General features: G+C 49.0%; 1 protein-coding gene across 5 annotated transcripts in view; it reads left to right on the top strand.

Moving 5' to 3' along the window:
• Window positions 1–15299, top strand: part of fbn3 (fibrillin 3) — a 201924-nt gene that overhangs the window by 151868 nt on the left and 34757 nt on the right. For all 5 annotated transcript variants that reach the window (XM_033047129.1, XM_033047128.1, XM_033047130.1 and 2 more), the window contains 8 exons: window positions 2551–2676; window positions 4600–4749; window positions 6369–6440; window positions 9243–9368; window positions 9458–9583; window positions 11788–11913; window positions 12963–13079; window positions 14778–14906. In XM_033047129.1, coding sequence (XP_032903020.1) covers window positions 2551–2676; window positions 4600–4749; window positions 6369–6440; window positions 9243–9368; window positions 9458–9583; window positions 11788–11913; window positions 12963–13079; window positions 14778–14906 — 972 coding nt within the window. The remainder of the gene's footprint in view (window positions 1–2550; window positions 2677–4599; window positions 4750–6368; window positions 6441–9242; window positions 9369–9457; window positions 9584–11787; window positions 11914–12962; window positions 13080–14777; window positions 14907–15299) is intronic.

The following is a 15299-nucleotide window of genomic DNA, read 5'->3' as shown; positions in this document are numbered from 1 at the left end:
TCCGTCTGCTCCTCTGACACTCCAGAGTTTCATGGAGGGGGTGCCCGGAGTTGTTGAGGATGACCCGCACCTTGCTCCTCATACACCTCTCTAGCACATCCACCACAGAGTCTACTCTCCCCCCCCCCCCCCCCCCAGCACTGAGCTAGCTCTTTTCACCAACTTGTCCAGCTTCTTGCTGTTTTTATCAGTGATGTTGTCACCCCAGCAGACAGCAGCGTAGAAGATGACACTTGCAACAACAGTATGGTAAAACAAGTACAGCGTTTCATTGCACACATTGAAGGATCTGAGCCTTCTGAGGAAAAAGAGACTGCTCTGTCCTTTTTTGTAGAGGGCATCGGTGTTGACAGACCAGTCCAGTTTGTTATCAAGGTGTACTCCCAGATATTTATGTCTGCACCACCTCAATGTCCACCCCTGCAGTGTTGACCGGCTGAAGGGGGAGCTTGGACCTGCCAAAGTTAACAACCATCTCTTTAGTCTTGGTTGTATTCAGGATGAGACAGTTCTCTTTACTCCAGACACAGATTGCACAGCCCTAGAATCTGGCACGACACTGCGTTGTAAGTTTTTAGTTTGGTTTCATTTTGGATTTACAGCGCGGAAACAGGACCTTCGCCCACCGAGTCCACGCCGACCAGCGATCCCCGCACGTTAACACTATCCTACACACACTAGGGACAATTAGCACTAATGCCAAGCCAATTAACCTACATACCTGTACGTCTTTCGCGTGTGGGAGAAAACTGCTGATCGCGGAGAAAACCCACACGGTCACGGGGAGGACGTACAAACTCCGTACAGACAGCGCCCGTAGTCAGGATTGAACCCGGGTCTCCGAACTTTGGGCGGCACAATGGTGCAGCGGTAGAGTTGCTGCCTCACAGCTCCAGAGACTCAGGTTCGTGTGCTGTCTGTACGGAGCTTGTACGTTCTTCCCCCTGACGGCGTGGGTTTTCTCCGAGATCTTCGGTTTCCTCCCACACTCGAAGGACGTACAGGTTTGTAGGTTAATTGGCTTCGGTAAAATTGTAAATTGTCCATGGTGTGTGTAGGATAGTGTTAAGTGTGCGGGGAATGCTGGTTGGCATGGAATCGGTGGGCCGAAGGGCCTGTTTCCATGCTGTATCTCTAAACTAATAAACCAAACTACTAGCTTTCAGTCTGTAATATTAATGATTGTTTTTCTGTTTTGTAGAGATGTTAGATACATTAGAAATTAGATACCCCCCGCTCAGTCCGTCTTAAACTACCTGATCTCCCGGTGGCTCAGCACTTTAACTTCCCCTCCCATTCCCAATCTGACCTTTCTGTCCTGGGCCTCCTCCATTGTCAGAGTGAGGCCCAGCGCAAATTGGAGGAACAGGACCTCATATTTCGCTTGGGAAGCTTACACCCCAGCGGTATGAACGTTGACTTCTCTAACTTCAAATAGCCCTTGCTTTCCCTCTCTCTCCATCCCCTTCCCCTTCCCAGTTCTCCCACCAGTCTCACTGTCTACGACTACATTCTATCTTTGTCCCGCCCACTCCCCTGACCGTAGCTGTTTGTGTAATACATTTTTATTTATTAATCTTTTGTGATCTGGACATTACTGGCAAAGCCAGCTTTTATTGCCCATTCCTACTGATTTGTGGATCTATAAATTGAGGACTGTTTCTCCATCACTCCAGTTAAAGTTATGTCAGTTGAATTTTCTTTCCCTGCGACTATTTGTTTAAATCTATTAATTTGACGTTTATTTACTGAACTCTCACCACGATCAATGTTTTCTAATCAGCACGTTGCAATAGTCCCTCGGACTTCAATCCCGATGCTTAATCATTTTATATAAGCAGTAGCAAACTATTTGTGTGCAGAAAATACTTCAACCGCAAGCTCATTATTTCTGCTATGTCTCTATCCAACTGGGTCAATTTTCCTTAAGTTTGCTAATTATCTGTTGTATCCTATGAAATGTTTTTTTTTGTTGAAAATCCATATATGCCACATCAGTTGCATTTTCCTCACCTCTCCCCTGTTTAATCATGTATAAAATCACGGGAGGAGTAGATCGGGTAGACGCACAGAGTCTCGTGCCCAGAGTATGTGAATCGAGGAGCAGAGGACATAGGATTAAGGTGAAGGGGAAAAGGTTTAATAGGAGTTAGACAAAATTGCTGGAGAAACTCAGCGGGTACAGAAGCGTCTATGGAGCGAAGGAAATAGGCAACGTTTCGGGCCGAAACCCTTCTTCAGGTTTAATAGGAACCTGAGGGGTAACTCTTTCACACAATGGGTGGTGGGTGTATGGAACGAACTGCCGGAGGAGGTAGTTGAGGCTGGGACTATCCCAACATTTAAGAAACATTGGACAGGTTTGGAGGGATATGGACAAAACGTGGGCAGATGGGACTGGTGTAGCTGGGACATTGCTGGCCGGTGTGGGCAAGTTGGGCCGGAGGGCCTGTTTCCACACTGTAACACTCTATGACACCATGACTCTGACTCTATAGTCCTTCGTTAATTGAATGTAATTAATTGTAACCTGATGTCTTTTTGTTTCAGATATCGATGAGTGCACCACCCACATTGGAATCTGTGGGCCAGGAACATGCTACAATACCCTGGGCAACTACACCTGTGTCTGCCCTCCAGAATACATGCAGGTCAATGGGGGAAACAACTGCATGGGTAAGACTATGAGTGGCAAGAAATATTGGCAATGTCCGGCAATGGTCAATAGGAATGTGAGTCAGTTTCGTCCACAGGACCAACGGCTGATTCACAACTTAATTTAAAAATGGGCTGCTACGTTAAGAATGTCGCCCCAAAATGAGGCAGAGCAATAATGTCTCCTTAATTTGTCCCGACATCTTTGGGGAAGAATGTTTGCTAGAAACCTCCTAAAATGTAACAGATCCCCGAAAGTAGCTGAAAAACTGTGAACATCAAGGGCCTGCCCACTTGGGCGTCATTTGGCGCGCGGAGATTTTGTAACTCCCAAAATCCTGCACGTCACTGCCTAGGCCGCCACGTCTCACCACGCGCCATGCGCGCGTCACGCGCGCATGGCGCGTGGTGAGACGTGGTGGCATAGGCAGTGGCGTGTAAATGATGTCACGTCATGCGTTGTGACGGGTAAACGATGGCGCGCAAATATAACGCCCAAGTGCGACAGGCCCTTTAGTGACCACGTCTCTTTCCCCAAGAGAAATCAGTCGGCTATTTAGCACCAACTGAAAATCAATAGAAAAAGGACAGCCTGTAATTTTCCACAGGTAACTCACACCTGCACAGGAGATGGGCCTTGTGTTTGATGAACACTTTCACTTGGTTAGTGAAGATCTTTGTGAGTAGCAAACACGAATGTTGTTTGTTCTGTGTCGCATCCAGTTGTATCTTGCTGGGTACCCCATCTAGCCTTCACTTAGACGTTGTCCACATTGTTCTAACTTGTATATATATAGTATATAGTGTTCATTTATATGTTGCACTCACTCCTGTACAGTTTAATTCCATGTAGAACGCACTTTCGCACAGTGTTCACTCATCCGTCATTTTCAATGCATTATGGCATGACATTGTAGCAATGTGATGTTCGTTCCATCTTCCACTGCAGTATAAAGGCCATGACAACATAGCATCTTCCCTACAGCACTTAAACCATTCTTATTTGTTGGGTCATCCATGTTGGGTGGTCCTACAAAGTGCAGAGTCGTTTTGGAACTTTCGCCACTATTCACAAACTAGTAGCGGAACAGCGCAGCAGTCAGTGCTGCTTGCTCAACTTTCTCCAGTGCAGTCCATGTGGAGTTTGCAGGTTCTCCCCAGGACTGCGTGGGTTTCCTCCCGGTGTTCAGGTTACTTGCAAGCTCCAAAGACATGTCGACAGGCCTATAAGTTACCTGTAGTGCAGGGATGTAGCAACTGGATGCGGGTAGCATCGATGGGCACATGACCAGGAACGCAGGCTCGGCTATCGTTTCGCTGAATACCTCCCCTCAGTTTGCCTAAACAATAGACAATAGACAATAGGTGCAGGAGTAGGCCATTTGGCCCCTCGAGCCAGCACCGCCATTCAATGTGATCATGGCTGATCATCCCCAATCAGTACCCCGTTCCTGCCTTCTCCCCATATCCCCTGACTCCGCTATTTTTAAGAGCCCTATATAGCTCTCTCTTGAAAGCATCCAGAGAACCAGCCTCCACCGGCCTTTGAGGCAGAGAATTCCACAGACTCACCACTCTCTGTGAGAAAAAGTGTTTCCTCGTCTCAGTTCTAAATGGCTTACCCCTTATTCTTAAACCTACCTGATACCCCCGGTTGCGAAACACTTTAACCCTCCCCCTTCCCATTCCCACACTGACCTTTCTGTCCTGGGCCTCCTCCACTGTCAGAGTGAGGCCCAGCGCAAATTGGAGGAACAACTCCTCATCCAAAGATGAGGATGGCGGGTGAAGGAGCGGGAAGAAGTACGAGTCCAGTCTGGTCTGCTGTGCATCGGGGTAGCTCATCAGCTGTGCTCAGCTCACAGTTACAGGTTGAGGACTATTGAGTTGTACATTTGCCGGGCTGGTGTGAAATACCTCCCTCTGTTGTGAATTGTGTACCAGATATGAGGAAGAGCGTCTGCTACCGTAACTTCAACGACACGTGCGAGAACGAGCTGTCGTTCAACATGACCAAGAAGATGTGCTGCTGCTCGTACAACGTGGGCAAAGGCTGGAACAAGCCGTGCGAACCCTGCCCAACGCCGGCCACATGTGAGTCCCGGGTCAGAGGCAGGTCCTGAGTGGGAAACGAGGGGGGGAAATGTACCGTGTGTGTTGGTTTTTATTGCAAGCTGCAGCATGGTCTTGGATACCGCTGTGTTTACTGATGGGCAGTGGTGGTAAGTGTGGTGTGGACACTGGTGCTCACTGCTGCGGCCAGCAATGGGGACAGGTTGTGTATGCTGGACAGTGGCCAGGGTGGCGGGAACTGGACACTGCCTTGAGCGCTAATAGACAGTGGTGTGGGTGGTAATGGTTGATGGTGTGGGTGGGGACAGAGTGGTGTGGGGGGGTGGGACAGAGTGGTCTGGGGGGGGCATGGACATTGGTGTGGGGGGGGGGGGGTGGGGACAGAGTGGTGGGGGGGGTAGACAGTGGTGTGGGGGGGTGGGGACAGAGTGGTGTGGGGGGGGGGGGACAGAGTGGGGGGGGGGTGGGGACAGAGTGGGTGGCGGTGGTGGGACAGAGTGGTGTGGGGGGGTGGGACAGAGGGGGGTGGGGGGGGTGGGGAAAGAGGTGGGGGGTGGGTGGGGCGGGGGGGGGAGTGCGGGGGGGGTGGGGACAGAGTGGGGGGGGGGTGGGACAGAGTGGGGGGGGGGGGGTGGGACAGAGTGGGGGGGGGGGGGACAGAGTTGTGGGTGGGGGGGGGTGGGGACAGAGGGGTCTGGGGGGGGCATGGATAGTGGTGTGGGGGGGGTTGGGGACAGAGTGGTGTGGGGGGGGTGGGGACAGAGTGGTGTGGGGGGGTGGGGACAGAGTGGTGGGGGAGGAAGTGGGAAGATGGTTAATGCTGTGGGTGGGGACGGTGGTGTGGGTGGGGATGGAGGCATGGAGACAAGGACTTTAAGACTTTTGCCTTCCATCACAGTGAGGAGGTGCCTGGTAGACTCACTGTGGTGGATGTTAAATCTGTGTTAAGTGTGTGTTTTGTTTTTTTATTCTACGTTGTCTCGTTCAGACTGAAAAGTCTGAATGACAATAAAGGAATTTAATATAATAAATACAATGTTATGACTGTTCATGGGTTGGATTAACAGCACGATAGTGACTGTGTGTTAACGATGCCTGCGGGAAAAAAATAAATAAATAGAGAGAGTACAGAGGAGATTTACTAGAATGTTGCCCAGGTTTCAGCAACTAAGTTACAGAGAAAGGTTGAACAAGTTAGGTCTTTATTCTTTGGAGCGCAGAAGGTTAAGGGGGGACTTGATAGAGGGCTTTAAAATGATGAGAGGGATAGACAGAGTTGACATGGATAAGCTTTTCCCATTGAGAGTAGGGAAGATTCAAACAAGAGGACATGACTTGAGAATTAAGGGACAGAAGTTTAGGGGTAACCTGAGGGGGAACTTCTTTACTCAGAGAGTGGTGGCTGTGTGGAATGAGCTTCCAGTGGAAGTGGTGGAGGCAGGTTCGATTTTATCATTTAAAAATAAATTGGATAGGTATATGGACGGGAAAGGAATGGAGGGTTATGGTCTGAGTGCAGGTAGATGGGACTAGGGGAGAATACGTGTTCGGCACGGACTAGAAGGGCCGAGATGGCCTGTTTCCGTGCTGTAATTGTTATATGGTTATATGGATAAATGATCGTAAACATTCTCTTGCAGCTCAATACCAGCTCCTGTGTGGGAACCAGGCCCCAGGCTTCATCATTGACATTCACACAGGCAAGCCCGTCGGTAAGTGTCGGCCGCTCTCTACAGTAACTGGGGAGGCGGGGGGGGGGGGGGTCATGAAAATTTCAGACTGACACCATGACTAATTTAGCATCGCACTACTGAAGCTCGAAGAAACTGTGCTGGAAGTTTAAAGAGAATTTTATGTGTTTAAGAAGGAACTGCAGATGCTGGGAAATCGAAGGTAGACAAAAGTGCTGGAGAAACTCAGCGGGTGCAGCAGCATCTATGGAGCGAAGGAAATAGGCAACGTTTCGGGACGAAACCCTTTGGGTTTCGACCCAAAACGTTGCCTATTTCCTTTGGGTTTCGGCCCGAAACGTTGCCTATTTCCTTTGGGTTTCGGCCCGAAACGTTGCCTATTTCCTTTGGGTTTCGGCCCGAAACGTTGCCTATTTCCTTTGGGTTTCGGCCCGAAACGTTGCCTATTTCCTTCGCTCCATAAATGCTGCTGCACCCGCTGAGTTTCCCCTGGAGAATTTTAAGCGTTAGTTGCTGCAGTGCAGTCAAAGCTTGGTCAACCCTATACGTTCTTTGCAGTAATCGTGACACACAAGGAGACATTACAATCCTGCGTCACTCTACCAAGCTGTTGCAGTGCGGTCTTCAGGCCTGGACCATCCGTTGTACACGGTGTGGACTCTTATACATCGGCGAGACCAAACATGGACTGGGCGATCGTTTCGCTGAACCCCTTCGCTCAGTCTGCCTGGTCCTACCCGATCTCCCGGTTCCCCTTCCCATTCCCACACAGACCTTTCTGTCCTGGGCCTCCTCCATTAGAACCATAGAAAATAGGTGCAGGAGTAGGCCATTCGGCCCTTCGAGCCTGCACCGCCATTCAATATGATTATGGCTGACCATCCAACTCAGTATCCTGTACCTGCCTTCTCTCCATACCCCCTGATCCCTTTAGCCACAAGGGCCACATCTAACTCCCTCTTAAATATAGCCAATGAACTGGCCTCAACTACCTTCTGTGGCAGAGAATTCCGGAGATTCACCACTCTCTGTGTGAAAAATGTTTTTCTCATCTCAGTCCTAAAAGATTTTCCCTTTATCCTTAAACTGTGACCCCTTGTTCTGGACTTCCCCAACATCGGGAACAATCTTCCTGCATCTACCCTTAGGAATTTTGTAAGTTTCTATAAGATCCCCCCTCAATCTTCTAAATGCTAGTGAATACAAGCCGTTGTCAGAGTCAGGCCAAATGCAAATTGGAGGAACAGCATCTTATATTTTGCTTGGGCGGCTTATAAACCCTGGATTCCCTCGCTCTTCATCCCACCCCCACCCAAGTCGCACCGGCTTCTCGTTCTCACCTAGCAATCAGCTAACAATGGCCTGTTTCCTTTATCATCATTACTTGTTTGCGTATCTTTCATTCCTTTGTTCCATATCTCTCTACATCACCGTCTATATCTCTCGTTTCTCCTTTCCCGTGAATCTCAGTCTGAAGAAGGGTCTCGACCCGAAACGTCACCCATTCCTTCTCTCCAGAGATGCTGCCGGTCCCGCTGAGTTACTCCAGCATGTTGTGCCTATTAAACCAGCATCTGCAGTTCCTTCTTCCACATCAGTTCTGGGACTTGAGCCAATGTCTGTGAGAAAAAGACAGTGTGTGTCAGATATTTATGAAGCCATTCAGACCTGGATTTTACTATCTGCAGCCGGGTGGTGAATCCCTCAGCCTTCAATGTAAATTCAATTGAAATACTGATGCAACGCCCTTTGCATTGAAGTTCAAATTATCCCCAGCGCTCCATCCAGCCAGCCAACTAGAGTCAACAAAAACACTCCTGAAGATTGGGCAAGAAATCTTAATGCAGAGAGAGATCTATGGAAGAATAAACTAGTTTTCCCTGGCCACTCTCTGCTTAGACAAGCCTCATCAATTATTCTCTTTGCCAAACCCATGTTTGAGCATGAACTGGTGAAACTGATGGTAATGAAAATTGTTCTTTCACATGAAGTGAAATGTTTTAACTTCAATTAACTTTCGGGAACCTTAACAACAATTAAAAGGTTGCCCATTGGACAGCTCCACGTCCAGTTTGTTGTCTATCTCTGCCTTGGGGTCTTGGGGCAGCAATATTGCAGATGAGAACAAGATGGTGCCCAACACAGGCGGCTATTTGCTTGCCTGGCCACAGAAGCAGGTCCACAATCACATATTACAATCCCTCCACACTCTTAAATCTCTACTCCTGCAGCAACATTCCTTATTTTAACTATGATCTTCTTAACCTCCGATCGGGCTTTTACTGGCTTTACCCTACACTAAACGCTATTCCCTTATCATGTATCTGTAAATGGCTCGATTGTAACCATGTCTTCCCGCTGGGGTGGTTAGCACGCAATGGCGGCCATGGTGGCGCAGCGGTAGAGTTGCTGACTGTCAGTGCTCACGGCGCCAGAGACCTGGGTTCCACCCAGACTACGGGTGCTGTCTGTACGGAGTTTGTACATTCTCCCCGTGACCGAGCAGGTTTTCTCCGAGTTCTTCGGGTTCCTTCCGCGCTCGAAAGACGTACAGGTTTGCAGGGCAATTGGCTTGGTATAAATGTAAATTGTCCCTGGCGCGTGTAGGATAGTGTTAATGTGCGGGGATCGCTGGTCGGTGCGGACTCGGAGGACCGAAGTGCCTGTTCCCGCACTGTGCCTCTAAACAAAACAAAACTGAACGCTCTTCACTGTACCTCGGAGCACGTGACCAGAAGCTAAACGGAAGGGAATGTATTTGAGCACCACCGGGAATGTTTGCCGGGGTTGACCGCTGTCTGTTCTGTTCTGTTCCGTGCGCAGATATTGATGAGTGTCGGGAAATCCCTGGCATTTGTGCGAACGGCGTGTGCATTAACCAGATTGGGAACTTCCGCTGCGAATGTCCGATGGGATTCAGCTACAACAACGTGTTCCTCATCTGTGAAGGTAAGCCGTCACCTCGCTCGGGCCGCCAGCCACGCACTGATGCCGCCAATCTCCGTGATGAATAATGTCGCCCTGTTGTTTTGGGACAGATATCGACGAGTGTACCAACGGCGATAACCTGTGCCAGAGGAACGCAGACTGCATCAACATCCCCGGCAGCTACCGCTGCGAATGCTCCCCAGGGTTTAAACTCTCACCTAGTGGAGCGTGCGTGGGTGAGTAGAGTCAGGATGCAGGGTCCACTTGTCCGCAGCTGTGACCTGGAGAGCGAGGGGGTTGCAGTGTTGACTGTTGAAGTGAAGTGAAGAAGAGCATCATACATACATAGACACAACAAATAATGAGAAGCTCATCCAAAACGATCAATTTAATTTTAATACACTCCAGTCCCAAATGCACAAACCATTGCTGTTGTAGTTGGTTACAACTTTTCTTTTCTACCATCCCTCTATGTTTCAGTCATAAGGTCATATGTGATAGGAGCAGAATTAGGCCTCTGAGGCAGACAATTCCACAGACTCACCACTCTGTGACCATTTGGCCCTTCGAGCCAGCACCGCCATTCAATGTGATCATGGCTGATCGTCCCCAATCAGTACCCCCCCCCGTTCCTGCCTTCTCCCCATATCCCCTGACTCCGCTATTTTTAAGACCCCTATCTAGCTCTCTCTTGAAAGCATCCAGAGAACCTGCCTCCACCGCCCTCTGAGGCAGAGAATTCCACAGACTCACCACTCTCTGTGAGAAAAAGTGTTTCCTCGTCCCCGTTCTAAATGGCTTACTCCTTATTCTTAAACTGTGGCCCCTGGTTCTGGACTCCCCAACATCGGGATCATGTTTCCTGCCTCTAGCATGTCCAAACCCTTAACAATTTTATATGTTTCAATGAGATCCCCTCTCATCCTTCTAAACTCCAGAGTGTACAAGCCCAGCCGCTCCATTCTCTAATTGACCAGGAGATAGTCGGGCCGCGATTAATGTGCCGACATTCCTGTTAATTTGTCACAGAACAAGGCATGCACACCAGCCAGTGATGATTCAATGCAAGTAGAGTCCCATAATGGTCCCCGTGGAGGTTGCTAAGGCAGTTCAAGTGTGGGGAGGATTTATGTTGGTTGTAAGCTGCGACCCTCTCTGGTGTATAAGCAACAAGATCGACAATGTTGACTCTCATGTCATGCTCCAGAGTGCTGCGACATCAATACATTGCCCGGAGCTGCTGGCTGGCCGCCAGTGTAAGTCTGTGTGCACAGTTTCCTGTCTGAAGGGCCGTGTATACAGGAATCTGTCCCCAGTACAATCTGTACACGGGACCCCCTGCCCCCTGGGGTGGTACGTGTGGGACCCCTTCGTACACTGGGGGTCATAAGGTCATAAGTGATAGGAGCAGAATTAGGCCATTCAGCCCATCAAGTCTACTCCGCCATTCAATCATAGCTGATCTATCTCTCCCTCCTAACCCCATTCTCCTGCCTTCTCCGCACAACCCCTGACACCCGTACTAATCAAGAATCTTATCCATTGACTTGGCCTCCACAGCCTTCTGTGGATGTTGTGTGCATTATCTCGCTACCCCATGATAGTTTAGTGTGGACCTCTGCTAGGACCCCCTCACTCATGGCTGATGTGTCCAGGACCCCTTGTCCACTGGGTGTTGCAGGCAAGACCCATTATCATGACCCTGAGTGCTCGGCACATTGTCAGCGTCCTATGGAAGGCGTAAACAGACATGACTATTCGGTGTAGGGACTACCTGAAATTGGAGAAGTCAATGTTCATACCACTGGGCTGTAAGCTGCCCAAGCGAAATATGAGATGCTGTTCCTCCAATTGGCGTTTATCTTCAAGGGCCTGTCCCACTTTCACGACTTAATTCAAAACCTCTGCCGAGTTTAAAAGGACCTAAAATAAAAAACAAGATGGTGGCAATCTACAAACTCCTACGACCTTCCACGACTATGTTCACGAACTCCTACGAATATGTCTACGAATTCCCACGACTATTTCGATGCCCTCCTTACGAGTAAAAAGTAGCAATTTCTTTCATCCCGACCTTTTTTTTACCCGATGACATTTTTTAATCGGGCTGGAAAAAACGTCCCGACTTACCTTACGATTACCTACGGCTGGCATAACGAGCCGCTACGATATATCTACGGACTCCTACGGACTCGTTACGAACATTCTGCGGGTTTGAATCAAGGGGAAAACCCGGGAGAATTGGTGAATTACCTCGTGAAAGTGGGACAGGCCCTTTAGTCTGACAATGGAGGAGGCCTAGGACAGAAAGGTCAGTGTGGGGATGGGAAGGGGAATTAAAGTGTTTGGCAACCGGGAGATCGGGTAGGTCCAGGCGGACTGAACGAATATTCCGTGGACAGTGCTGCAAATCTGATCTCCGTCACTTTTTTTCTAACAGATCGTAACGAATGCCAGGAGATCCCGAACGCCTGCAGCCACGGAGAATGTATCGACACGGAGGGAAGTTACCGCTGCCTGTGCCACAATGGATTCAAAGCCACAGCAGACCTGACGATGTGTATGGGTAGGTCCCTCTACGCAGGGATTCTCCCCCCTCTACATTGGGGACCTGGGGTGGAGGGTATTGCACCGAGGTGTTCCCTGCAACCTGTTTCTCTCGCGGTTCACAGACTCGCCAGCCGCCTGCCACTTTTGTGGGCTGGAAGAGTCTGTGTACCACGTGTACATGGAGTGCGTGAGGCTGCAGCCACTGTTTGAATATCTAAAGGGGCTGCTCCTTGCCTTCTGGCTGCATTTTTCACCCACCATCCTCATCTTTGGACACCCTGTGCGAAGGGGAGAGGGTAGGGCTGAAGATGTCCTGGTTGGGTTGCTCCTGGGCCTGGCCAAGCTGGCAATCCGCGAGTCACGGCGCCAGACGGTGGAGGGCTCTACCCGAGCCAGCTGCCCACCCGCCCCTTTTCCGGGGTTACGTCCGTGCCCGGGTGGGATTAGAAAGGGAATACGCCCTGTCTGCGGGCACCCTGAGGGAGTTCCGGGACCGCTGGGCTCCGCAGGGTGTTGAATGTATCCTCAATAAGGATTGTATCATAGTTGTATAGTAGTTTGTTACATGTTTGTATTGTATTATGGTGGTGGGTTCTGGCTTGTTTTATTGTAGTGTAATATTATTTTTTTAATAATTGAATAAATTTATATTAAAAAAAATTTTTTTTTTAAATTAAAAAGAAAATGCCCCAACCGGATACCTAGACTTGAGAGTAAAGGGCCTGTCCCACTTAGGTGTCCTTGGCACCTCGTGTCGCGCTGAGACGCACGGGCATCGTATGGCCGCGCAGGGCCGGTCCCACTGAGAAACGCGGAGGGGTATGTGGTTGTGCGCGATATCGCGCGGGGCTCTGATATTTTTGTAGCTGTGCGGGCGAATGAAGCCGTGCGGGACCGTCGCGCCTCAACGCGACCACGAGGTCGCCTAATTTGCGTGCCAAGGACAGGCCCTTAAGATGCGAATCCACTTTTGCTGTAATGCAAACATTGGAAACCGGAGTGTGTTGCTTGGTATGCGTGTTGTAAGTATCGGCGGCTGTGATCTAGTTGTGTGCTGTGCCCTAGATATCGATGAGTGCGATCGGCAGCCCTGTGGGAACGGGACCTGCAAGAACACGGTGGGCTCCTACAACTGCCTCTGCTTCCCTGGATTCGACCTCACGCACAACAATGACTGCATGGGTAAGAAAAATAGCATCAAGATAACGCCACTGCATATTAAACATGGCACGGTACTTAGTATGGTCGTTCATTTGTCACATGTACCGAGGTACAGTGAAATACATTTGTGTACAAGTATCACTAGAGTCTGAAGAAGGGTTTCGGCCCGAAACGTTGCCTATTTCCTTCGCTCCATAGACGCTGCCTTACCCGCTGAGTTTCTCCAGCAATTTTGTCCACTAGGAATATATTGTTCGGTTTAAATTACAATCCAAAATACAAACCACCATCACTTTGATATTTGCTGTGGGCCGTTCGAGGGACAATAAGAGACAATTTTCACACAGCAACTCCCGATGGTTCGGATGAGAAATCCCACCCTCTATAATTACTGCCACATATCCAGTATAATTAGTGCCATGTCTGCCAAATCCCTGCATTCCCCACTGTAATTAATGGATTTGTTTTTCATACTTCCTCACTCTCTGGACACGAGAGTTTACATTTATGGCGGTTACAAAATTTGGTGGTTATAGATATATTATATTTACAAACATATCCTATAAAGAATTCCAGATGAACTGATTGTTCGTAAGCTCATGTGATAGGAGCAGAATAAGGCCTTTGTTGGCTAATTTGCCTGGTATAAATGTAAACTTGTCCCTAGTGTGTGTAGGACAGCTTTAATGTGCGGGGATCGCTGGTCAGCGCGGACTCATTGGGCCGAAGGGCCTGTTTCCACCCTGCATCACTAAACTAAACAAGGGCTTAGACTCCAAAATGCCCGTGAATTGTAGCCATTTGTAGATTTGCTGCTAATCACATTATTTCAGAGCAGCCACGTAGTACGGATTTTCCGTATTTTGTACGGAAATGCGATCAGGATACGGATGTACCGATTTGCTTTGTAAAATACGGATTTTGTAAAGATCAGCCCGACTTCCTGTTTCATCTTGCTACTTAAATGCAAGGATATAAACAGTCATACTGTACCTCTAAAAATTATAGCAGAGCAAATCTATTTGTATATTAAATTTCAAGATCTGGAAGCTTTAATCTGCCTGTCCCGCTCCAGGTTTAAACAGCGCTGTCAGTTTAACACGTGGGAATTTGAACGAACAGCGCTATGCGTTCTAAAAATAACGCTCCCGGCTGGAGCGCTATTGTCTTTACACATATCGCTACGGCTACAGCGGTGTGGGTCACAGACTGTTAGGGGAGGGAGAAGGAGAGAGGGAGTGGGAGGGAATAAGAGAGGGAGGGAGATTAAAAAAAGGAAGGAGAGAGGGAGGAAGAAAGAGAGAGAGGAGGATGGGAGGGAGAGGGATAAAAGAGAGGAAGGAGGGAGGGAGAGGGAGGGAAAGAGAGGAGGGAGGGAGAGGGAGGGAGGAAGAGGGAGGCTTCCAAAATACGCTTCTACATCATCATCTGGTGCTAAAAGCAGGAAGCAGCCGTTCAAACAGCAGTATACTAAGAGATGGCAATGAATGTACTGTCAAGTAAGGTGCGTAGTAGACATGTCAATTGGTAGCAAAGTTATGCATTCTTGTACTCTTACATGGGCATGACCACACATAAAAAAACACTTTTTTCAGCAAAATGGCACAGCGTAAAAATACTGATTTCCTCAGGAAAATGCCGATTTCCAGGTACTAGAGTACTAGACTAAACTTGGCTGCTCTGTTATTTGCTTAATAACATTGCACTTTGTCCATTTAGATATCGATGAGTGCTCAACTCTGATCGGCCAGGTGTGTAGAAATGGACAATGCATAAACAGCATTGGATCCTTCCAATGCCTGTGCCAGGACGGCTATGACCTACCACCCGATGGGAAGAACTGTGTTGGTGAGTGGGCGATCTTTAATATGCTGGTCACCTCATGCTGGGTTTTACGCGGTATTCAACTGGCAATGCTAAACTGGGTGAGAGTGCGGGCTGCAACGAAGATGCAGGGATGTGTCAAGAGGCGATAGAGAGGGGCCAGTGAATGGGCAAAAGAACATCAGAGATGTAAACACAGTGTCTAAAACAGAACGGATATCCACCTCATAGTCACGGTGGCGCAGTGGTAAAGTTGCTGCCTTACAGCGAATGCAGCGCCGGAGACCCGGGTTCGATCCCGACTACGGGTGCTGTCTGTACGGAGTTTGTACGTTCTCCCTGTGACCTGCGTGGGTTTTCTCAGAGATCTTCGGTTTCCTCCCACAATCCAAAGACATGCAGGTTTGTAGGTTAATT

Source organism: Amblyraja radiata, chromosome 29, assembly GCF_010909765.2.
Source record: "Amblyraja radiata isolate CabotCenter1 chromosome 29, sAmbRad1.1.pri, whole genome shotgun sequence".
NCBI classification, from domain to species: domain Eukaryota; kingdom Metazoa; phylum Chordata; class Chondrichthyes; order Rajiformes; family Rajidae; genus Amblyraja; species Amblyraja radiata.
This window is presented reverse-complemented; position numbering and strand designations above follow the sequence as displayed.